The 20,765-nt window shown below is 41.1% G+C and overlaps 2 protein-coding genes across 4 annotated transcripts in view; one reads left to right on the top strand and one right to left on the bottom strand.

The window, feature by feature from the left end:
* Window positions 1–447: 447 nt before the first annotated feature.
* ATP5F1C (ATP synthase F1 subunit gamma) lies at window positions 448–20,003 on the bottom strand (the record flags this gene model as incomplete). Of its 2 annotated transcripts, XM_079912056.1 has the most annotated exons (10): window positions 19,830–20,000; window positions 12,865–12,899; window positions 12,217–12,348; window positions 8,971–9,175; window positions 8,229–8,372; window positions 8,040–8,104; window positions 6,234–6,389; window positions 5,746–5,842; window positions 2,918–2,954; window positions 448–2,173 (listed from the first exon to the last, which is right to left on the bottom strand). In XM_079912056.1, exons 1-9 carry the CDS (start codon window positions 19,883–19,885, stop codon window positions 2,948–2,950), a joined length of 897 nt encoding a protein of 298 aa, XP_079768182.1. In that variant the 5' UTR covers window positions 19,886–20,000. The 2 variants fall into 2 exon arrangements, with proteins under 2 accessions (XP_079768182.1, XP_079768183.1); XM_079912057.1 differs by lacking the exons at window positions 448–2,173; window positions 2,918–2,954 and having other exon boundaries at window positions 5,742–5,842; window positions 19,830–20,003.
* An 86-nt stretch (window positions 20,004–20,089) lies between these two features.
* The window catches only part of KIN (Kin17 DNA and RNA binding protein), a 39,776-nt gene continuing 39,100 nt past the window's right edge, over window positions 20,090–20,765 (top strand). The window contains exon 1 of one of the 2 annotated variants that reach the window (XM_079912055.1): window positions 20,090–20,281. In XM_079912055.1, coding sequence (XP_079768181.1) covers window positions 20,168–20,281 — 114 coding nt within the window. In that variant the 5' untranslated portion in view covers window positions 20,090–20,167. The remainder of the gene's footprint in view (window positions 20,282–20,765) is intronic. The other variant, XM_079912054.1, reaches the window with a different exon arrangement.

The following is a 20,765-nucleotide window of genomic DNA, read 5'->3' as shown; positions in this document are numbered from 1 at the left end:
GTTGAATTTTAAGAAAAAGCCGACCCCAAAGGCTTCATCTGTATGATTCCGTTTACGTAAATTTCAAAAACAATCAAAACACATCTATGGTGATAGAAGTCATGATTGTGGGTACTTTTGTGGAGGTAACAAAAAGGGCAGGGACACAAGGGAGGCTTCTGTGACGACAGGACCTTTTAGATCTTGATCTAGATTGTAGATACATGAGTGTTTACACTTTGCAAATTTTCCTGAGCCACAAACTTATGAATTATGCCTTCTTTTGTACATACACTATACTTCAATAACAGTTTACCAAAAAACCTTACCACGTTTTTTTTTCATTATTTGCTTCTCTTTGCTCCAAATGGTAAGCTCCTATAGGGAAGTATAATTATCATCATCGTAGCTTCAGAATTTAAGAGTGCTGATACACAGAACATCAGAAACACGATACTGAACCGATGGTCACTTACATAGATCAGGGAACATTTAATCACAGATACAGCATTCGTCCCACATCAGTTTCTAAGTATTTTGCAAATATTGATTCATTTAGTCCTCATAACAACCCTATGAGGTAAGTACTATTTTAATCATTTTACAGATGATAAAACTGAAAGATTAAGTAACTTGCCCAATGTCAACACAGCTGGCTAAGGGCTGAACTGGGATTCCAACCCAGTTTGCCCCAAGTTTATGCTCTTAACCACTGCTCTATACATCGAACACTCGTGTGGCTGGTAAAGTTAAATCCTTGCTTAGTTTTATTTCTCAAGACCCCATGCTGCATCTGCAAGAAAGTAGTGGAAGTGCAAACTTTCTAACACAAATTAATTTGCAACACAAATGAGCTGATGTCACTCATAGGCAAAGAACTCTTATGTTTCAATGAGAAAAAAACTCACTTAAAAAAATGGGCAATGAATGAGTAGTCTATTGTCTTTTCACCCATCAGATCATTAAAGATTAAAAGATAGACAGTCTCAGCGAGTAGAGGAAATCAATTTTATACACTTAGCACAAGTTTACCACCTTTTTTGAGAGCTATTTGGCAGTGTCTATTAAATTAAAAAATGTACATAGTCTGAGTCATTGATTCCACTTCCAAAAATTAAGAACACAGAAGTACTCGTCCAAGTGTGCAAACACTTCCCCAAGGATGCTTATTAACAATTATCCTTGTGACATTTCAGAGCAACACAGGTAAAGACCTATGAGCCTTCAGAGAAAAACAAATGTCACAAAGGCTCAGAAATCAAAATGCCTCTTGTAACATTTCAGGGAAGCTAGAAAATGACACTGAGATTCTGTTCCGTTTATCTTTCCCTGGCAGCCTTTTTCTTAAAGTGGCAACACTGCTCTTTACAGGTTTGTGGTTGCTAATCCACTTTTGTATCACTTATTGTTCATTTTTATGAATAGTTATTGGCAAAATGATAGCATATGCATGTATTTAATGTTTTTAAAAAGAGTAATATAAAGTGTTAAGTGAGAATGGGCTCTGTATTTTTTTATAGTTCTACAGTCTTTTGTAATTCCTATACTACTTTTGCAATAAAAGCCCTAAGCCGTCTTTTAAATAAATAGGAAAAAACCCTGACACTGTTTGGCACGGCCAGCTCGCTGTGTGGAATAGCTCACGCGCCCAATCTTAATGGTTATCTAAATGCGAATATGGAGTAAATATCCTACTGAAATGTTTCTCAGTCCTTGGAAAAGATTTAAAAATTTATTTAGATTTAGTATATGCCTGAAATTCTACACCGTACACGTGAGAAACAGCAGATGACCTGGACAGCGCGTTTGCTTCCCTGTGCTGGCTGTTCTATGAAGGTGTGGCGCTCAGGTGCCTGGGCTGGGGTTGTGGCCTGGTGCCTCTTCCTTCCACTCTGACCCCACGGAGGCCAGGCTTTCCATGGCTGTTAGGCAACCAGAAAATCAGAGGAGCCTCTTCAACTATCTTCTTAATAGTAGCATGTTAATATTTTTAAGTGTTTTAAGATCTCATTTGGAAAACTGCTGTTCTCATATAATAAGAAAAGACAGTGATTTTCTTACGGTGAGTCATTTATTGTAAGATAATTTACAAATATCTCGCTGTCTTTACTAATTTAAACAGTGGACCAACAATTTCTTCTGACAAGGACAGCAGTAAGCTAAAAACAAAATCAGCTGGCTGAATCTTCTTTACCTGAAAAATAAAAGTACAGAACAAATAAAGATGTCAAGATATAATACATATTTCGGTGGGACTTAAAGAACTGACTCTACATAATAAAATGCTACTCTACACCAGTGGTTCTCAAATTTTGGTCTGGTGACCCTTTCATGGGGTCCGTGAGGGCAAAACTATTTTTATAACAATGTTACTTGCCTATTTTATTCTCATTCTCAGGTACACACGGTGGAGTTTTCCAGAGCCTATGTGATGTGTAATATCAGGACAGAATGAATACAGAAATGGAGAGAACTAAGCTATCCTCTGTGAAGTCAGATATCAAAGCGTTCTGAGACCAGGAAATTTGAGAACCACTGCTCCTCACCAGCCTGTGTTTAATAACTCAAAAGCATGCTAATTCTTTTTTCTTTTTTTTCTTTTTGGCCGCACCACGAGCCATGTGGGATCCTAGTTCCCTGACCAGGGATTGAACCCGTGTCCCCCACAGTGGAAGCGTGGAGTCCCAACCACTGGACCACCAGAGAGGTCCCAAGAATGCTAATTCTTTATCCTTACAGTTTATTTAATATATCGAAGAAGAAAAAAGCCCACTAACATCACCCACATACTCCCACCATCTGGCTGCTGCTCTAATGGCCTGGCCATCTCATCTCTCAGGGAATCAGTTTCACTGTTGCCGAATTACCTTCAGTTCTATCTGACTGGGTTTCTTTTCTGGCGGGGTAGGGGAGAGTGTGTGAAATATTACCACTTTACCTCTTGTCTGAGGATGAAACTCGAATTTCATTAGTCCCTGGGTTATTATATTAGAAGAAAAAGACAAACACAAAACAAGCAGGTCAAGAAACAATCCATGCTAGTTAATCATTTACAATTTCTGACTAAAAAAGCCCACTTCCTCACTCACTACCTTGAGTATATCATATAAATACTTACCAAAATATTCCCTTAAAACAGAGTTCAATGATTGTTACAAAAGGTCATAGACTTGCATCTGGTTAGAAGCAATAAAACCATGTTCATGCAAGTAGGCAGGACTATGAAAGCATACTTTAAACAACAACTTTTCTATAAACAGCATACAATATATTAAAAAATTTTAGGCTAGTAACTAAATACTTGGTACCTCAAATATTATGGTTTATTCATGCCTTTTATATTATTACCGAAGAGCCAAATGTGTCTGCATTAAAGCCTTTAAGCAGAAGAGCTGACAGGTTACAGAGCATGCAAGTTCATTCATATAAATAATCCACCGTGAGGTGCACAGCTAACTTGCAAGAAATGATTTAGACTGCCTTTCCAGAAAGCGAAAACTAGTCAATTTCCAGTTATTTGAGTTCTTTTTAAAATTCTTGGTCTTCATATCCCAATCTCCCTCTCCTCATTTCTCTGGTTTTGCTACTTTTCAGCCAAGTCCCCGCATTCCTAATCAAGAAAGAGCCTGGTCCTCAATTCTGCAGAGGCTGTAGCCTCCGTCTATTCCGGGCATTCATTCCTCTTTTCCTGGCTCTCCACATCTCACAGCTCCCAGACCTTAAGAGCGCAGTCCAAACTTTCCCCCAGGCCTCTGCGTGCACGCCACCCAAGAAGAAGTCAGCGTGGCTCCAGCAGTAGGAAGTACAGCAAGGAGGACACGAATAATACACTTATTTAATCCCTGTATTAGCCCCCGTGTCATAGAAAACAACTGCGTTGCAGGGAGAGTATCTTAACCACGTCTATCAAGCTGGTAAGCGGCAGGGCCGCTCATCACTGCACTGGACTCTGATGTTAACAGAGCAGTAGTGACGAGGCTGAGAGGTGGATTAGTCTTAAACTCACGCTCCAAAGCAAAATAAGAGAAGGAAGCCTGCTGGATCCAACCAACACTTATAAAACAGTCTCAACCAGTTTATTTGTGTGTCTGGCATTCTGCCCATTTCTATCCTCCAGAGACAAAAGGACCAACTTAAATGTCATCGTAGTGATAAACCTTTCCCTGATTCTTAAACCTGGATTCACGTTTTCACATACCCAATAAAATGTTACTTCTCTCTCTGCTGAACTTCCAGGTCTTAATATATTTACGGCGGGCTTCCCTGGTGGCGCAGTGGTTAAGAATCCGCCTGCCAATGCAGGGGACAGGGGTTCAATCCTTGGCCTGGGAAGATCCCACATGCCACGGAGCAACTAAGCCCGTGCGCCACAACTACTGAGCCTGCGCTCTAGAGACCACGTTCCACAACAAGTGAAGCCACGACACTGAGAAGCCCGTGCACCGCAACGAAGAGTAGCCCTCGCTCACCGCAACTAGAAAAAGCCCGTGCACAGCAACAAAGACCCAACACCGCCAAAAATAAAAACAAATAAATATATTTAAAAAAATGTAAATATTCATGGCACGTCATTCATTCACTCTACAAATATTTACTGAGGAAGTATGTGCCAGGTGATGGGGCTATAAGACTGAACGAGACACTCCCTGTCCCAAGCCGCAGGAGGACAGACAAACAGAAGGGCAATTCCTAGTAAAACAGTGTAAGTGCTATGATGAAGGGAAGCATAGGAGGCTGCCCCACTCAAACCAGGAAGGGGGGATTTCTGGAAGAAAGGATTACCCCAGCTCCGTTAGGAAGGATAAACAGAGTCAGATGTACAATCAAGGGTGCAGGGGAAAGATGGCATTTCAGGGAAAAAAACATATGTGCCACTCAAAAAATACGTTTTTTAATTTGGGAGAGAAATGACAAGGATCTGCGTGAAGAGGGCATAAAGGGAAAAGGGTCAAGGGATATTTAGAAGGTAAAATTTACAGAACTTGGTGACCAATTAGCAGGAGGTGAGAGAGAATGAGTCAAAGAAAACTTATGACATATTTTATCTTTCAGCATAATTATCTGCATTTTTTTTCTTATCCTATTAGCACATAAATGCCTTGGAAGAAAGGATCACATCCTTTAACACCGTGCCTAGCACTGTATGAGGCATATAATGGGTGTTCAATTTAATAATTTTTAAAACAGAATTCCCATTATCGTAACCGTGGTTTCACAAACATTAACATATCTAGCTAGACAACCAAGACATTTTCTTGAGGAAAGTGGTATTTTAAGAACTCCTTATAAGACAGTACTGATACAGAAAACTTAATTTAAAAATTCCTGGACCCAACCACCATTCAATGATCTGCAGATTTATATAAAACCAAACCCCAAACCAGTCCTGTAACTCAGAAAGCCTGATTTATAATATTTTAAGTTCAAAGACAGATTTTATAAATGATACTGAATATTTATCATTCAGTATAAATGATACTGAATTATTCACGTCCTTATTCCTAAAACTTGAAGAAAGTGAAAGCTAGCAATATACTAATTTCTAAAAAGAAGAAACTAAGCCTGAATATTTCAGCTGAAACAATCAAAATACACCAGAGATCTCATTTTCATCAAACTTTATGTTCTACGATTAAGGAAACAAGATAAGCAATGGATCATTTCATCGTTAACAGACAAAACAAAACAGAAAACTTAAACATGCAAAGGCTAAACTAGCAGGCACAGATGAGACACGGAGTCTGAGGGTGACGCACAGTTACTTACAGAGCCGCAGCACCGGAGATGATTTCAATCAGCTCCTTGGTGATGACAGCTTGGCGGGTGCGATTGAACGTCAAAGTCAATTTGTCAATCATCTCAGCTACAAACAGAACAAAAGACAACAAGATCTAAAACTAGAAAAGAATACCTTTTTCACTAACTCATTTATAGACGTGTGTTGCTTAATTCAAAAATAAGATTCTGTTTCCTTTTGGGTACCCAAACTGGCCAGTCAAAAAATTTTATGAAGGTAGTTTTGTTTCTTCCACGAGATACCTTTTCAAAGTACCTGCACACTTACTGCGTACCAAGTAAGATATTACTTCCTTTAAGGCAGAGAATATAATTTTTCTATCCTCACAGAATCGGTGGCAGAGCCCAGGACTAGACCCCAGCTCTCCTGCTTCCTGGTCCACTTCCAGAATCGCTAATGCCTTTTGACGTGAGGGTCTTCATGCTGCTTTCCGTAAGGGAATTCTCTCAGCGCTTACAAGCATTCTTGCTGGCATTGTCCATGGCCGTCATCCTGGCACTCTGCTCACTCGTGGTGGATTCCTTCAGAGAGTAGTAGATGATGTTGGCCAGGCTGTATTCTTGGTAATTCTGCAGCACGTCAGCATCAATATCATCATAGATACTCATGCTCTCTGTTAAAACAAGCCATGGATTTCTCTGAAGCGATACAGCACAAAGACTGATTTAATCAAGACAGCTTCCTGGTAGAAAAACTCTTTATAATTACAGAGAAGTCAACGTAAGATTGGTTAAAGGACTCAGTTCTAAAATCTTCATCTATTTCCATACTATAGATAATAGATTTTCAGAAAAATATGATGTGTAAACAAAGCATTTGATATTCTACTTCAAATGCTTAACTTCATAAAACTTAAGAAGTCCACATTTAAAGTAACAGCACCACATTTCACGGATACAAATCCTTTGGATGGTATCTAGCAGCGTGCTGGGCACGAAGCCACACAACAGTCAGTGACCGCGTTTTTCAATAAAGAAATTAAGGAAAGAACTGAGACTCGTATAGTGTAATATAAAAATCCCATTTCAGCCATTTGTTTATTGGGGAAATCTGAAAGTTTCAGGAAAATAAGGGAGAGAAAGCTTTTCTGAGAATGTGGAAGAGAGAAGAGTTAAGAGGCTGCTGTGCATTTTAGTAATTAGGCAGTGGAAACGTAGCAGCAGACTTGAAAATTCACTCATTAGTGTAAAGTGCTGAGACAGTACTGGATTTCATCAAATTTAAGATGCGGTGGATTATAACTCCTATTTTATGTACCATGAAGAAAGAAAATAACATAGCCAATTAAAAATGACATACTGAAAAAATACATATTGACTGGTAGAAGCATCCCAATTTCTAACACGTTAAAATGTAAATGTGATAGGGACTTCCCTGGTGGCGCAGTGATTAAGAATCCACCTGCCAAGGCAGGGGACACGGGTTTGAGCCCTGGTCCGGGAAGATCCCACATGCCGCGGAGCAACTAAGCCCGTGCGCCAGAACTACTGAGCCTGCGCTCTAGAGCCCATGAGCCACAGCTACTGAGCCCATGCGCCGCAACTACTGAAACCCGTGCGCCTAGAGCCCATGCTCCGCAGCAAGAGAAGCCACTGCAATGAGAAGCCTGCGCACTGCAACAAAGTGTAGCTGCTGCCTGCCTCAACTAGAGAAAGCCCACTTGCAGCAATGAAGACCCAACGCAGCCAAAAAATAAAGATTTATTTAAAAATAAAATGTAAAAGTTATAGATTTATTTAAAAATAAAATGTAAAAGTTATACACCTATTACAGGAGAAATCTAATATACAGAAAGGGAAAATAAAATCAGTTCCTGAGTATTATTTCCAGGATGCATCACTGAGCAATGATCACTTTGTTTAAACAGCAAAACAAGAGAACTGAGTTGTTCAACGTATATTAGTTGTGAATAGCGTTCAAATCTCTATTCTAGAGCGTCTGTTTTGTGGTTAGGGAGGGGTCCCACACACAGATTGCAAAGCCAACATATCATTCTAGCTTAGTTCTTCAACCTCCAAGGACAGAAATCATATCTAACGATGGCCTTCAATGGATATTTATTAAATTAATGAAAGAATGCAGTAAGTGTTGTCAAACAATAAATGTTTATGATTTCATGAAAGCCACTAATAGATGGTGATAAACAGCCCAACGTCATTTTTGTTACTGCTGAAAAAAAGCCACCCTGACAATCACTGTTTTCCTATATGTACAAATCTCTCCTTTCTATAGGAAAAATACTTGTCATACAAAACCTACTTACCAGCACTTGCAATGGTACCAAGGGAAAAGATGGGCTTTTCTTCTGTCTTGTAGGAGATGACAGACCTAGAAACGGCAAAAGCAAATGTAAATTCCAAAAGTATAATTTTAAACTGTTAAGTAGACATTTACTTAATGGAAAAATCTGAACATAAACATAAAATAGCTCAGATTTCAACATTTTTCTTGCCTGAATCGGTTAAAGACGATAGACCCTTCATCAAATTCATATCCAGAATTTAACAGTTCAAGGGCAATGACCGACGCATCCCCAAAGGTAGGGGGCCTTCTCCCCACTTCTTTGAATGTCACCAGAAACTGGTTAGAATGAGTCCTACAAGAAAATGAAGAGGTCACATAAAATAGTTTAACAGAATACTTCTGCTGAAAGAACAGAGAACAAGGAAAAAACACGCTCACTATGGATCAAGCTTTTTTGAGGGGGGCGGGGGGTGTTCACTGAGTTAAGGCGCCCCTGCATTATCGTGATTGTCCCTTTCCTTCAGCACCTGCCAAGAACTAAGGACTAACACCAGGCCCTTCCTGTCTTGCATTTCTCTCTGCCTTTACTTCTCTCCTTCCAGCCCTAATCAGCTGTCATTCATTTCTGGCATTTCCTGGCTGTGAGAGCTCCTTAGGGTCCTCGTTAAAAAAAAACTGAAAAACGTCCCCCAAAACAAAAGCCCATAGCTTCTGATATTCCTACTGTATTCCATTTATGGTCTGGAAGAAGGAAAAACAAAAGATAAATAGAAAACAGGGGAAATCTATCCATTCTACTATATTCTGGAAAAAAATTCAAAACAAAACAAAACCTCTGTGTATAAAATGGTAACCAAAAAAAGACACCTTGCTTAAATAAACTATCAAAGAAACTTCCCTTTATTCATTCTTGCGGCCTTTTAAACATAAACAATATATACTTAAATTACCTGTGAAGTATACTCCTGAGTTTATCACCAACTCCAACAATCTTAACTTCTTTCCCAGCTGCTGTGAGATTGGCCACCTCACTCTTTAAGTGTTTAGCAATCGAGGAATGAATAGCACCACAAAGCCCTCGGTCTGAGGACACACCGATAAGGAGATGTTTCTTCTTGTCTTCAGGCACCTTAATATCAGCCTTTTCATACAGAGCTTAAAAAAAAAAATGTATGTGTAATTACACTAAATACAGCAATAACCCTAATTTACAAAATGATGCCTCAATATAATCAAGTGTCTGTGCATGTATTTCATTTACAATCAGGCTAAAAACCATAAAGGTTTAAATCTCTATTAAGACAGAGGTTCCTAAGGGCCAAATTATCTTAAGTACTGACTAAAAGAAATTGCTAGCACAATTAAAAAACTTGTAAAAAGGCCAGACTTATAGAAGTACCAACTTCTCTAGACTTGCCAAATTTCTAAAGAACACAGATCTTCAGTGTACAACCAAAAAAGCAGAAAACAAATATTTACTGAAATGCTCATATAATCTACATAGCAAGCTTTTATGAAAACCGCTGACATTTAAATGATGGATGCCATTTTATTTTCTATTTATTTATTTTTGCTGGGCTGCGTGGCTTGCAGGACCAGGGATCAAACCCATGTCCCCTGCAGTGGAAGCACGGAGTCCTAACCACTGGACCGCCAGGGAAGTCCCTATTTTTGGTATTACTAACAACCTCACTTTGTTGGTCTTCCAAGAAGCAGAAGGCAAGAGGTGTTTAAATAGGATAAAATATACATGGATTTTACTGGGGAAATGCCTGTGAGAGAAAATAGGAAGGGGGTCAGAATAGCCATCACACCAGGATGCCAGTCTGACCAGTGGGATGAAAGGTGTGGTGGCAGCTTCCTGGACCGCTGTACAGTTGAGGGAAAGTTCAGCGAGGCTGCCAGGGAGCCCCAAGTCTCCCAAGAACACGCCTACCTGAGTATCCCATCTGTGCTCAGGTGCTGGCCAGGAGCAGCCCGTGGGAAGCATGGCTTAGGTGCAAAAACACAGGACGATTCAGCAGCTGTGCTCACTCTAGTTACAAAGTGCATCTTCACGGCTGCCACATTCCCCACTTCAACAAAATTCCTGCTATCGCCTTTTTCAGTATAGAGCAGTGATTCTCAAATTTCTATACCTGAGGACCCTCCATAAAAAGCAGAGAGAGGTAAATACTCAACTCCAAAGTTTAGGGAAGTGGAGAAAATATTCCTTTTCAGTCTCTTTTTGTTTTATATTGTACAGCATAAAATGTCTATTTAAAGTTCTTAAATATTTTAAATGATTAGCCATTTAATATCTAGCAGTTAGTATTTTTTTAGTTTGAAGGACTTAGAAGCTGAATGGCAGCCTTGACTTGAATTTTTAATATCACACCACAAATACTATAATTAGATATCTGAGTCAATTTCCTTATTCGATAGTTTTGTGGTTATAGAGTTTTGAGGGGAAACAAATTTATTACACTTATTCATTTCAGCATGAAAGGTGAACAGTGAATGACTTTCACCTTTTCATAAAAATAGGCTAGAGTAATTTATCAACCTCTACCGGGCCGCTAACTAGGTGCTCAGTATTATGCTGGTTATAGAACAGGACTCAGGAGAGCAAACGGCTGGGGTTGCTAATGATTGCTAACCCTAACTTAGCAAGTCTCCATTATGCCTCCTAGGAAAAGCTGAATATGGCTGGTTTTTTTTTTTTGGCTGCACCACACAGCCTGCAGGATCTTAGTTCCACAACCAGGGATGGATCTTAGTTCCGCAACCAGGGATCTAACCCGAACCCTGGCAATAAGAGTGCCAAGTCCTAACCACTGGACCGCCAGGAAATTCCCTAAATGTGGCATTTTTGAAGCAAGGAGGCATTTCCACTGAAGCCTAGTGCCCTATCGTTTTCTCATACAGAAGTTTCTTTACAGCATGCTTAAAAAAAAGCATGCTAGGGCTTCCCTGGTGACGCAGTGGTTAAGAATCTGCCTGCCAATGCAGGGGACATGAGTTTGAGCCCTGGTTCGGGAAGATCCCACATGCTGCAAAGCAACTAAGCCCGCGTGCCACAACTACTGAGCTTGCGCTCCAGAGCCTGTGAGCCACAACTACTGAAGCCCATGTGCCTAGAGCCCGTGCTCCACGACAAGAGAAGCCCGCACACTGCAACAAAGAGTAGCCCCTGCTCGCTGCAACTAGAGAAAGCCCACGCGCAGCAACAAAAACCCAATGCAGCCAAAAATAAACGTAAATAAAATAAATAAATTTATATATAAAAAAACTGATTGGACTACCCTGGTAGCGCAGTGGTTAAGAATCTGCCTGCCAATGCAGGGGGACACAGATTTGAGCCCTGGTCCGGGAAGATCCCACATGCCACGGAGCAACTAAGCCCGTGTGCCTCACTACTGAGTCTGCACTCTAGAGCCCGCGAGCCACAACTACTGAGTCTGTGTGCCGCAACTACCGAAGGCTGCGTGCTTAGAGCCCGTGCTTCCCAACAAGAGAAGCCACCGCAATTAGAAGCCCGCGTGCAGCAACGAAGACCCAATGGAGCCAAAAAAAAAAAAACCAAAAACACTGATTAAAAAAAGCATGCTATAAATGCATGCTTAAAAAATATGAAGAGCACAAGAAAACTATTGCACAAGGTAATTTATATGTAATACATAGAGGCATTAACACACAGATGATACAGATACATCTTTTCTTCAATTTGGAAATAAGCAAATTTCTCCCTCTTTACAGCTAATGTTTAAACATTCCGCTCATGTACTCACAGTCATATCCATGACTACCCAGTCACCTTCCACTGCAGGGCACCCCCTCCCCACCCTGCAGTCCTAAAAGATCACATCACAGTGTAACAGGAAGAAATCAAGCATTCGAGTCTAATGCACTAAACTTCCAAGTTCTTTTGATGGTGTATTTAATAATCTAGGAAAAATTTCAGAATATCTTAAAAGTGAACATGATCACATACAGTGGTTAACAAATAGGTTCAGATGCCAAGTCACAGAGGTGTAGTTATGACTGCACTGGGCTTCAGTTTTTCCTATCGGCAAAGCGGGAGCTCTGACAGTCCCCACCCGCACAGGGCTGCTGTGATAGATGGGGGCCTGGAAGTACTCAGGACAGATGAGTCCTGAGCAGTCATCTCTAGGTTAAATGGTACTTAGTAATTTGTGACTGCACTCTCCTCTTACCCAAGGATCCTATTCCATACACTCGGGCTGGTTTCAGCTCCCTCTCAGCTCGGGCATATTTCGCTGCTGCTACCATTTTCATAGACTTGGTAATTTTCTGGATGTTTTTGATTGATTTTAGTCGCCTGGTAACTGAAAAATAGAAGTGCTGTGTTAAGATAAAGGAGTTACCATTTCATTTGTGAATTTATCGAAATATTTTCCTAAACTTCAAGGTAGAATAATTAGCAGTTAGACCTTCAATTAATAGCAGCTGCTAAACTAGGCTTAATGTTAAGAGTACCAATAACTCAGACCTTGTGCTACCTGGAGAGGACAAGCAAAATGGCAACATAGTAGTATCAATCAATTATGTATTTAAAACACTAAATGGTACTGAAAATGGCCTTTTGCCACATATTCCGTAACATTTTATACACACACACAGTAGTTTTTTCTAGTTATATCATTATCATTCTACAGACAACAGAATCAACAACCATGTGTCACCTCACATGGGTCTTTTCCAAAACAAGTTCAATGCCACACAGAGATGACATAGATTCACTGTGTCCATTTTGACCAAATATGTAAATGGGCTAAAGCAGCACATTTTTATTTGTCAAAGTTTAGTTTTTCTTAATTCACATATTGTGATAAAGTACTTACTATCTTTCAAGGTTGCCATATTTCGAACTTGGATCCTGAGAATAAAGGTGGTAAAAAACATTTTAGTTTTTTGAAAAATAGCTCAAAGAAAAACTTTCAAAGTTGATAAACTGATTTAAAGAGTATCCCATAAAGAAATGATCTATAAGACTGAATGTGTGTGTGTGTGTGTGTGTGTGTGTGTGTATACATAAATACCTCAATACTGATACCAAACCCTACATCATCAAAGATCTCATTCTAGGGCTTCCCTGGTGGCGCAGTGGTTGACAGTCCGCCTGCCGATGCAGGGGACACGGGTTCGTGCCCCGGTCCGGGAAGATCCCACATGGCGTGGAGCGGCTAGGCCCGTGAGCCATGGCTGCTGAGCCTGCGCGTCTGGAGCCTGTGCTCTGCAATGGGAGAGGCCACAACAGTGAGAGGCCCAGGTACCACAAAAAAAAAAAAAAAAAAAAAAAAAGATCTCATTCTATTTGATCTAACACAAAGTTTCCACTGAAGTCACAATGGCATTCACACATGCTCTATTCCCACCCCTATGTCTTTGCCTATATTGTTGCTGACTTCCTCAGTTCACCGAAACCTTTTCAAATAACCCTTAGGGTCAACTACACATTCTAACATGACCACATGTGTCAAAGTACAGTTTATTTAAACCAATTAACTTTTTCAACTCAATTCAGTAAGCTCTTTACTGAGCAGCTACTCTGCTCCAGGACATGGTCTCTGACCACAAGAAGCATACTATTATCTCATAAACAAGATTTATGCAAATTTAGATTTACATGAAATTTACATTAAATATTTTCGACAGTCTTTTAAAGTGCTGATGCATTAAAGTCAAAATGATATGACTTAAAAGTAATGTTGGTGAAAGATAAATTACGAGAGGATCCTCCTCTTACTGGTGAAGACATGTTATTGAATATACATTATCTTGTAGCTCTTAAGTCCATAAAGTACCTGTGTTGGCCTGGAAAGCTCCATGGGAGAAATGAAGAATCCATAAATTTGTGCATAAAGGAGGGCCTAAGGAGGGCATTCCTAGGAACTGGATGTAGTTTTGAAGCTGGAGACATAGCTTGGGTTAATAAGTTTAAATATTATTTTATAGGTACTGGAAAAATGATGAATGTTTCTAAGCCCACAAATCAGTTTAGTTTTTCAGTAAGGTATCTCCGATGGCAGTGAAAAGCACAAAATGATACCAAATGTTGATGACATGGAGGCCAAACAAGGGGCTTCCAGACAAGAGAAGGCAAGCACCTGGACTGAGAGGTTGGCAAAGCAACAAGAGACCAGATGTGAGAGCAAGCAGACCCAAAGGTTTCTAACTTAATGACCTAAATGAACACTGTTGTCATTTAACCAAGAGAGAAAAACTGGGTGGGGGAGATCTCCCTGGAGATAATGAAGTTTGAATTTGATTTAGTTTAAAAAACCATGCGACCAAGTGGAAATCCTAACCAGGTCTGGGAAACATATGAGGTATTGAGATTTGAAACAGATTTGTAACTATCAGTAGACATGGTAGTTGGTGCCAAAAAAAATAAAATTAAAAAAAAGAAAGAGAATTAGAAAGAGAAGCAGAGGGAATATGTCCTAATTCTATAAGGCCAGCATAACCCTAATACTAAAACCAGATAAAGACATTATATAAGAAATGAATTTTAGAGAACAATATCTCTCATGAACATAGATGCAAAAATCCTCAACAAAATATTAGCAAATGCAATCTAACCATGTATTAAAAACAATTATACACTACGACCAAGTGGGATTTATTCCAGGTATGTGAGGCTGGTTCATCATTCGAAATTCAAATATATAATCCACCACATCAACACACTAAAGAAGAAAAATGGTATCATCAATAGATGCAGAAAAAGGATCTGACGAAATCAAATGCCGATTCATGATTAAAAACCTCTCAGCAAATTAGGAACAGAGGAGAACTTCCTCAACCTGATAAAGAACATCCATAAAAACACCCCCTAAGGTTTAATGGTTAGAAACTAGGAGCTTTCCCCCTAAGACTGGGAACAAGACAAGGATGCCCTGTCTCACCACCCCTACTCAACATTGTACTGAAGTCCTAATTAATGCAGTAAGACAAAAAGGGAAACAACACGTATACAGGTTGGGAGGGAAGAAATAAAGCTGTCTTTGTTCATAGATGACATGATCAACTACATAGAAAATCCCAAAGAATGGCCAAAAATTAAAAAAAAAACTGACAATACCAATGACGGCAAGAATGTGGGGTAACAGGAACTCTCACTGATCACCAGTGGTTATACAAAATGGTATGGCTACTTTGGAAGATGGTTTGGCAGCTTCTTACAAATCTAAACATAGTTTAAACATACGATTCAGCAATCATATCCCTAGATACCTACCCAACTGAGCTGAAAACTTTTATCTACATGACAACCTGCATTCACATTCCTATAGCAGCTTTATTCATGACTTCCAAAAACTGGAAGGAATCAAGATGTCCTTCAATACATGAATGAATGGACAAACAGACAGGTGCATCCATACGGTTGGAGCAGTATTAAGCAATAAAAATAAACGAGCCATCAAGCCACAAAAAGACATGGAGGAACCTTAATTGCATATCGCTAAGTGAAAGAAACCAATCTGAAAAGGCTACATACTGTATGATTCCAATTATAAGACATTCCAGAACTGAAAAAACTTTAGCAACAATAAAAATATCAGTGGTTGCCAGGATTTTAGGGAGAGATTTTTAGGGCAGTGAAACTATTCTGCATGATATTGTAATGGAAGACACATGTCACTATGCATTTGTCAAAACCCACAGAAGTGTACAACAAAACGAGTGTCCTTAATGAAACTATGCACCTTAGTTAATAATGCATCAACACGGGTTCATTAATTGTAGTATACACTCCACACTAATGCAAGATGTTGATGACTGGGGAAAATGTCCAGAGTGGGGTGTGGGTATATGCAACTCTCTGTGCTACTCAATTTTTCTATAAATCTAAAACTGTACTAAAAAAACAGACTAAAAAAAGTCTATAATAACTAAAAAATGCAGGCTATAAGATATGATGCCATTTTTGTGATTCTGTGTGTTTATGTGCACAAAAGTAAGTCTGAAAGTTCATAACTAGAGCAGTTATTTTTTAAAAATCTCTTGACTTATGTATCTTACTACTGGTATTACTCAGCCATGGAGAAAGAAAAATAAAGAAAATAAGAGGAAGGAGACGATCTGGAAAACATTAGGGGTTTGGTTTTAAGAGTGGATCCCCCAAAGGCAAAGATAAAAGCTGTCAAACATTGACAAGCTCTGCTAGTTTCAGAGGGCGGACTTATCAACATAATGACCATCCCATGAACATTTTTTCATCATGGCACTTGAAAAGTAATATTTTGGGGATGATTTTCTTTTTTTGGAATAACTTTTTTGCCCATTCTAAATTTAGAGACTATAAAGAGTGACACTGGGACAGTATGGTCTTAGGCATGCACTCCAATTTAACTGACACAGGTTTCTAGTCAGAGTACATCATATGGAACAAAATCTGAACTGCATGCCATATCTGGATGAACACAGAATGTTCGGGTCTCCACATGTATCCCAAGTGAGAGGTATGCAGGAAGATACAGGATCTTTTGTGATTCTTTCTGCTGTGCACACACCCTAATTTCCCCAATTTTGAAGCACTCTCATGTTTAGACTTCATTTAATTCTAAACACGTCTATCTGTGTTACAAAGTTATTTTTTAAGTACAATTTGAGTGCAAAATAACCACGAGCTGATCTGAACTCCCTCTAGCGACAGACTGCTCTACTGAATATACAGCTTTTGCAAATGAGAAGATAAAGGAAGTTCTGTGTCAGTTTTGTGTTCTGGAAAATTACATCATGTCCTAAAAAATTCTCGGGAGATTATCTGAGAAACTAGAAACACGTCAAATACAGCAGAGGGCAAATCGCACAGATAGATGGCAGACTACCATGATCTACTATGATCACACAGCAGGTTCGTGGGTGAACTATGTATCATTCAAAGAAATTACAGACAGCTTGAATGAATTTTAAGGAGTGTATAATGCTGAATAATATAAAAATTAAGGAAGAAGCAGCACCCACTAATTCCTAAGGAAAAGAAAATTATGAAGTATGTCTAATTCTAACACTGAATGCCTGGGTGAAAGTCCAACCCTGGCCTCTCCACCAAGTGACTCCCCAGAACTTTATCACCAACCACGACACACAATTCAGTCTTGTTAGGCTTCTAACCTTCTCACATTACATTTTATGTAGAACGTGTATGTATAAATTCGTTTTCATTTTTCAACTGATACATCTGGATCCTCACAAGCATTTTTCCCACTGTCCTTGGTTCTTTACAAATACTGATTCACTTAATCCTCACACTAATCCAATGAATGGGGTACTAGCATTACCCCCATTTAACAGAGGAGGAAATGGTACAGAGACACTGAGTAACTTGCCCAAGGCCACACCGCCAGGTGAGTGGTGGTCAGGATTCAAAGCCGGGCAGTTTGGCACCACTCCATCGGGTACACTACAGGCTGCTGCCTCACGTTTAAAAGTAAATATCTGCTATGTCAGCCTCAGATGATGGCCTCTCTTCTCTCTCCTGAAATGCCATCTCTCCCCCTTTTCAGTGTCCATAGTTCAACTTACAGCCTACTGGTTTCCTATTATAAAATAGTTCCATTTTAGACAATGTGGAAAACTAGGAAATAGAAATGTATTTCCCCCTGATTTGAGATAGAAAAATCACTCTTTCCCACCCCCAAATTTCTTATTTCCATTTTCTTAAATACTACTTTAAAAAAAAGTTTAATTTCCAAAAATTTAGGGTATTTTACTGACACCCTGAACAATTAAAACAACTTCACTGTAAGTTTAATTAAGCCTAATGTTTAGTTAATGTTGGTATGCTAACCTCCTTGAAACCAAAACTATAACAACAAATTGCATTTTAAAAAGCTTTCAATAACCAAAACACAACCAAGGAAATGCCTCTTTCTGGTTCTGCAAAGACAAAAGTATAATGTATTTCCCTTCCAAATTAATTCTGTGCCATGTGAAACATTAAGATGGCTTTAGTTTCTGAATTTAAAAGGCAATTATAGGGAGTGGAAGGGAAAAGGCAGAAGAGGCAGGAAAGACAGCAGGCACCTAGAGTGATGGAATGTATGAAAAGGAAGAGGACCGAGTATGCTTTGCAAGGTGGAAACTGACGTTTGATGAATATTCACAACCTAACAATTTAAAACCAACACTCCAAAGAGAGTAAGGTCAGGACTTCGACATTTATTTGCTGACTGAGGTTCCAGTTTAAGTCCCACCCCAAGCAGTAGTTGTCTCAGACCCAGCAAGCGCTTAAATGCTTCTTTACTAAAAGATCTTCAAAAGATCTTACAGGTTTTTTAAAAGTTATTTTTACAATTTTATGTAATGTATTTTGTCCTCATTTCAGAAACTGTCCATTTTTAAAGATCAACTTGGATAACTTAAAGTTCTAAAAATATTTACAGATAACATTAATGCACAGCAAGATGGGAAGGAAGGAAGGAAAGAGAGGTGATGTTTGCAGAGCACCACTGCATGTGAGGAAGTGTCCCACAAAGCTCACCAGGATCATGTCGATTTGTTCACCACGTTTTAGCACTTTCCACAGTGCCAACTTGGCGCAGGGCAAGCACCCAACAAATGTGCGCTGAGTGATTAAGAAAAGGGACAACCTATACCAGTGAGAATCCAACTAAGGTGACTTCTTACTTCCCATGAATACTCTTTCAATATTAGGAGAAAGAAACTCTGAATTCCAAGGCAAATCCACTAACATTTGTATGTAGGTTTTTCACATCAGATTTAATTACTTCATTAAGCTGAAAATCTTTTACTGTTATAAACTTTTTGCTTAATGAACACATACCTATTTTAATTAATGCTTTATAGTCCCTTCTCATAAATTAGGTACAAAAATCTAGTTTAATGGGGTGGCTCCTTAGAATTCTCCTTTACTGTAAAACCGGGGAAGTGCTACAGTCTATAGCTAACCCTTTAGCACTGTATCTGAAATTCTTCCAGACTCTGTCTAGCTTCATCACATCTCATCCTATTACAGGGTACCATACAAACCAACGTTTGTCTGCCTATTCCTAGGCCTTCTAAGATGCTTTTTCTGGGGGGTGGGGGGAAACCAATGTTTAAAATCCCTAAAACTTGCATGGCAGTGAACAGATGACGCATAGAAGTCCATCTATCTCCTCCTCCTCGGGGCATTGGGACGATGTCATGACCTTGCACGGTTACTGATTCAGCACAACGGTTTCGAGATAGTGCAAGGTCTCTTCCCCTTCCTCACCAACAGATATTTAAGGTCCCCTCTGCAACCCACGAGGGCACTTATTTTATTCACTTGGGCCCAGCAAAGCGCCTGCTGCAAGGTCACTGCTTAGTTCGCGTTGTGCGTTACTGCGCTCTGCACCGGAGAGTTTCAAAAGGCGTCAAGGACAAAAAGCACACCTTAACCTTCCGCTGGACCTTTCCTGGGGCCCTCCCCTCTCCCACTTTGAGGGCCCGGGTAAGGCCTCCCAGAGGCTCGCCGCCTGGCGCGCAGCAGAGGCTCCCTAAGCATTTACTTAGTAGCTGAGGGGATCCAAGACTGCCCTGAAATTAACTGGGCCCAAGGCCCCACTCTCGAGGACCCAGATAAGCACTCCTCGTGGCCCTCCCCCCGCCCTAGCCCGCCTCCGGAGACTTGGCGCGCCCTTCCCGGTTCCGAGCGCTTCCTGCAGCCCGGGCTCCGGGGCCTCTGCGGGACCCCGGCCTGGTCGGCCCTGCGACCCCGGGTCCGTCCCACTCGCCTCCACCCGCTTCCCCTGCCCCCTGCCTGAGCCCCTCCATCCACCGCAACCCACCCGTTCCCCCCGCGAGCTGCCATTACCATTGCGGCTGCACGGCCCAGGCCGACAGCCCTGCTAGGCCCACCGGAGAAAACATGGTGATTCCGGCCCTGCTGAAGGTCGGTCAGACAGGTCTCACCGCGCCTGCGCAGAAGCGCCCCACACGCCCCGCCCACCCCGTGGTCTCATTCAGTCTCGCTTCTTCACGCAGGATGGAACGAAGCCTCGCGAGCGTTGGGGGGGGTGGTGCCCAAGCTTCCGAAGCCCCACCTCCTTCAGACTAGCCGAGAGTATTTGTCCTGCCCACCCCCGCCAGCCCTGTTCCGCTTCCGGTCAACCAGGCTCTGTGTTGCGGGAAGTTGTTGCTGCGGAGGGCGCGATGGGGAAATCAGATTTTCTTACCCCTAAGGCCATCGCCAACAGGATCAAGTCCAAGGGGCTTCAGAAGTTGCGCTGGTATTGCCAGATGTGCCAGAAGCAGTGCCGGGACGAGGTAAGCGGGCCCGGGGCGGCCCCGTGTCCACCCCCTCCTCTCCCCGGAGGGACCCCGCTGGAGATGCAGGCTGAGGTCCCCGACGCCGGGGTGAGGGCCTGGGTCTCCAGTCCCTAGTCGTGGGGACTGCGCAGGGTGAGTGAAGGACTCAACTCAGTAGGGCCGTCCTTCCCTTCAGCCCCCGTCCTGGCGGGGAACCAGTGGCCTTTGACACCTCCTTGTTTCCCAGTCTAACCCCAAAAAAGAAGTGAAGTAAGAAAAGGTTTTGCAACCCTCGGAGAAGTGACCCCACTCAAGTCGTCAAGAAACGGAGGGTGAACAGTGCCGAGCCGGACGCCCGGGAGTGACAGTAACAGACGTCTCGGACTTGACGTGGCTCTTAGACATGATCAGGGTGTACGCCTCTTTTCGGGATCAGATGAAAAAGGAGAACTAAGCTCTTGCACACTAGTCACCTAACAAGCATTTATCGAGCACCTGCCAT

The sequence above is a fragment of the Stenella coeruleoalba genome (assembly GCF_951394435.1).
Source record: "Stenella coeruleoalba genome assembly, chromosome: 2".
In the NCBI taxonomy this organism is placed as follows: Eukaryota; Metazoa; Chordata; class Mammalia; order Artiodactyla; family Delphinidae; genus Stenella; species Stenella coeruleoalba.
The sequence above is the reverse complement of the archived record's forward strand: the minus strand, read 5'-3'. Positions and strand labels throughout refer to the sequence as shown.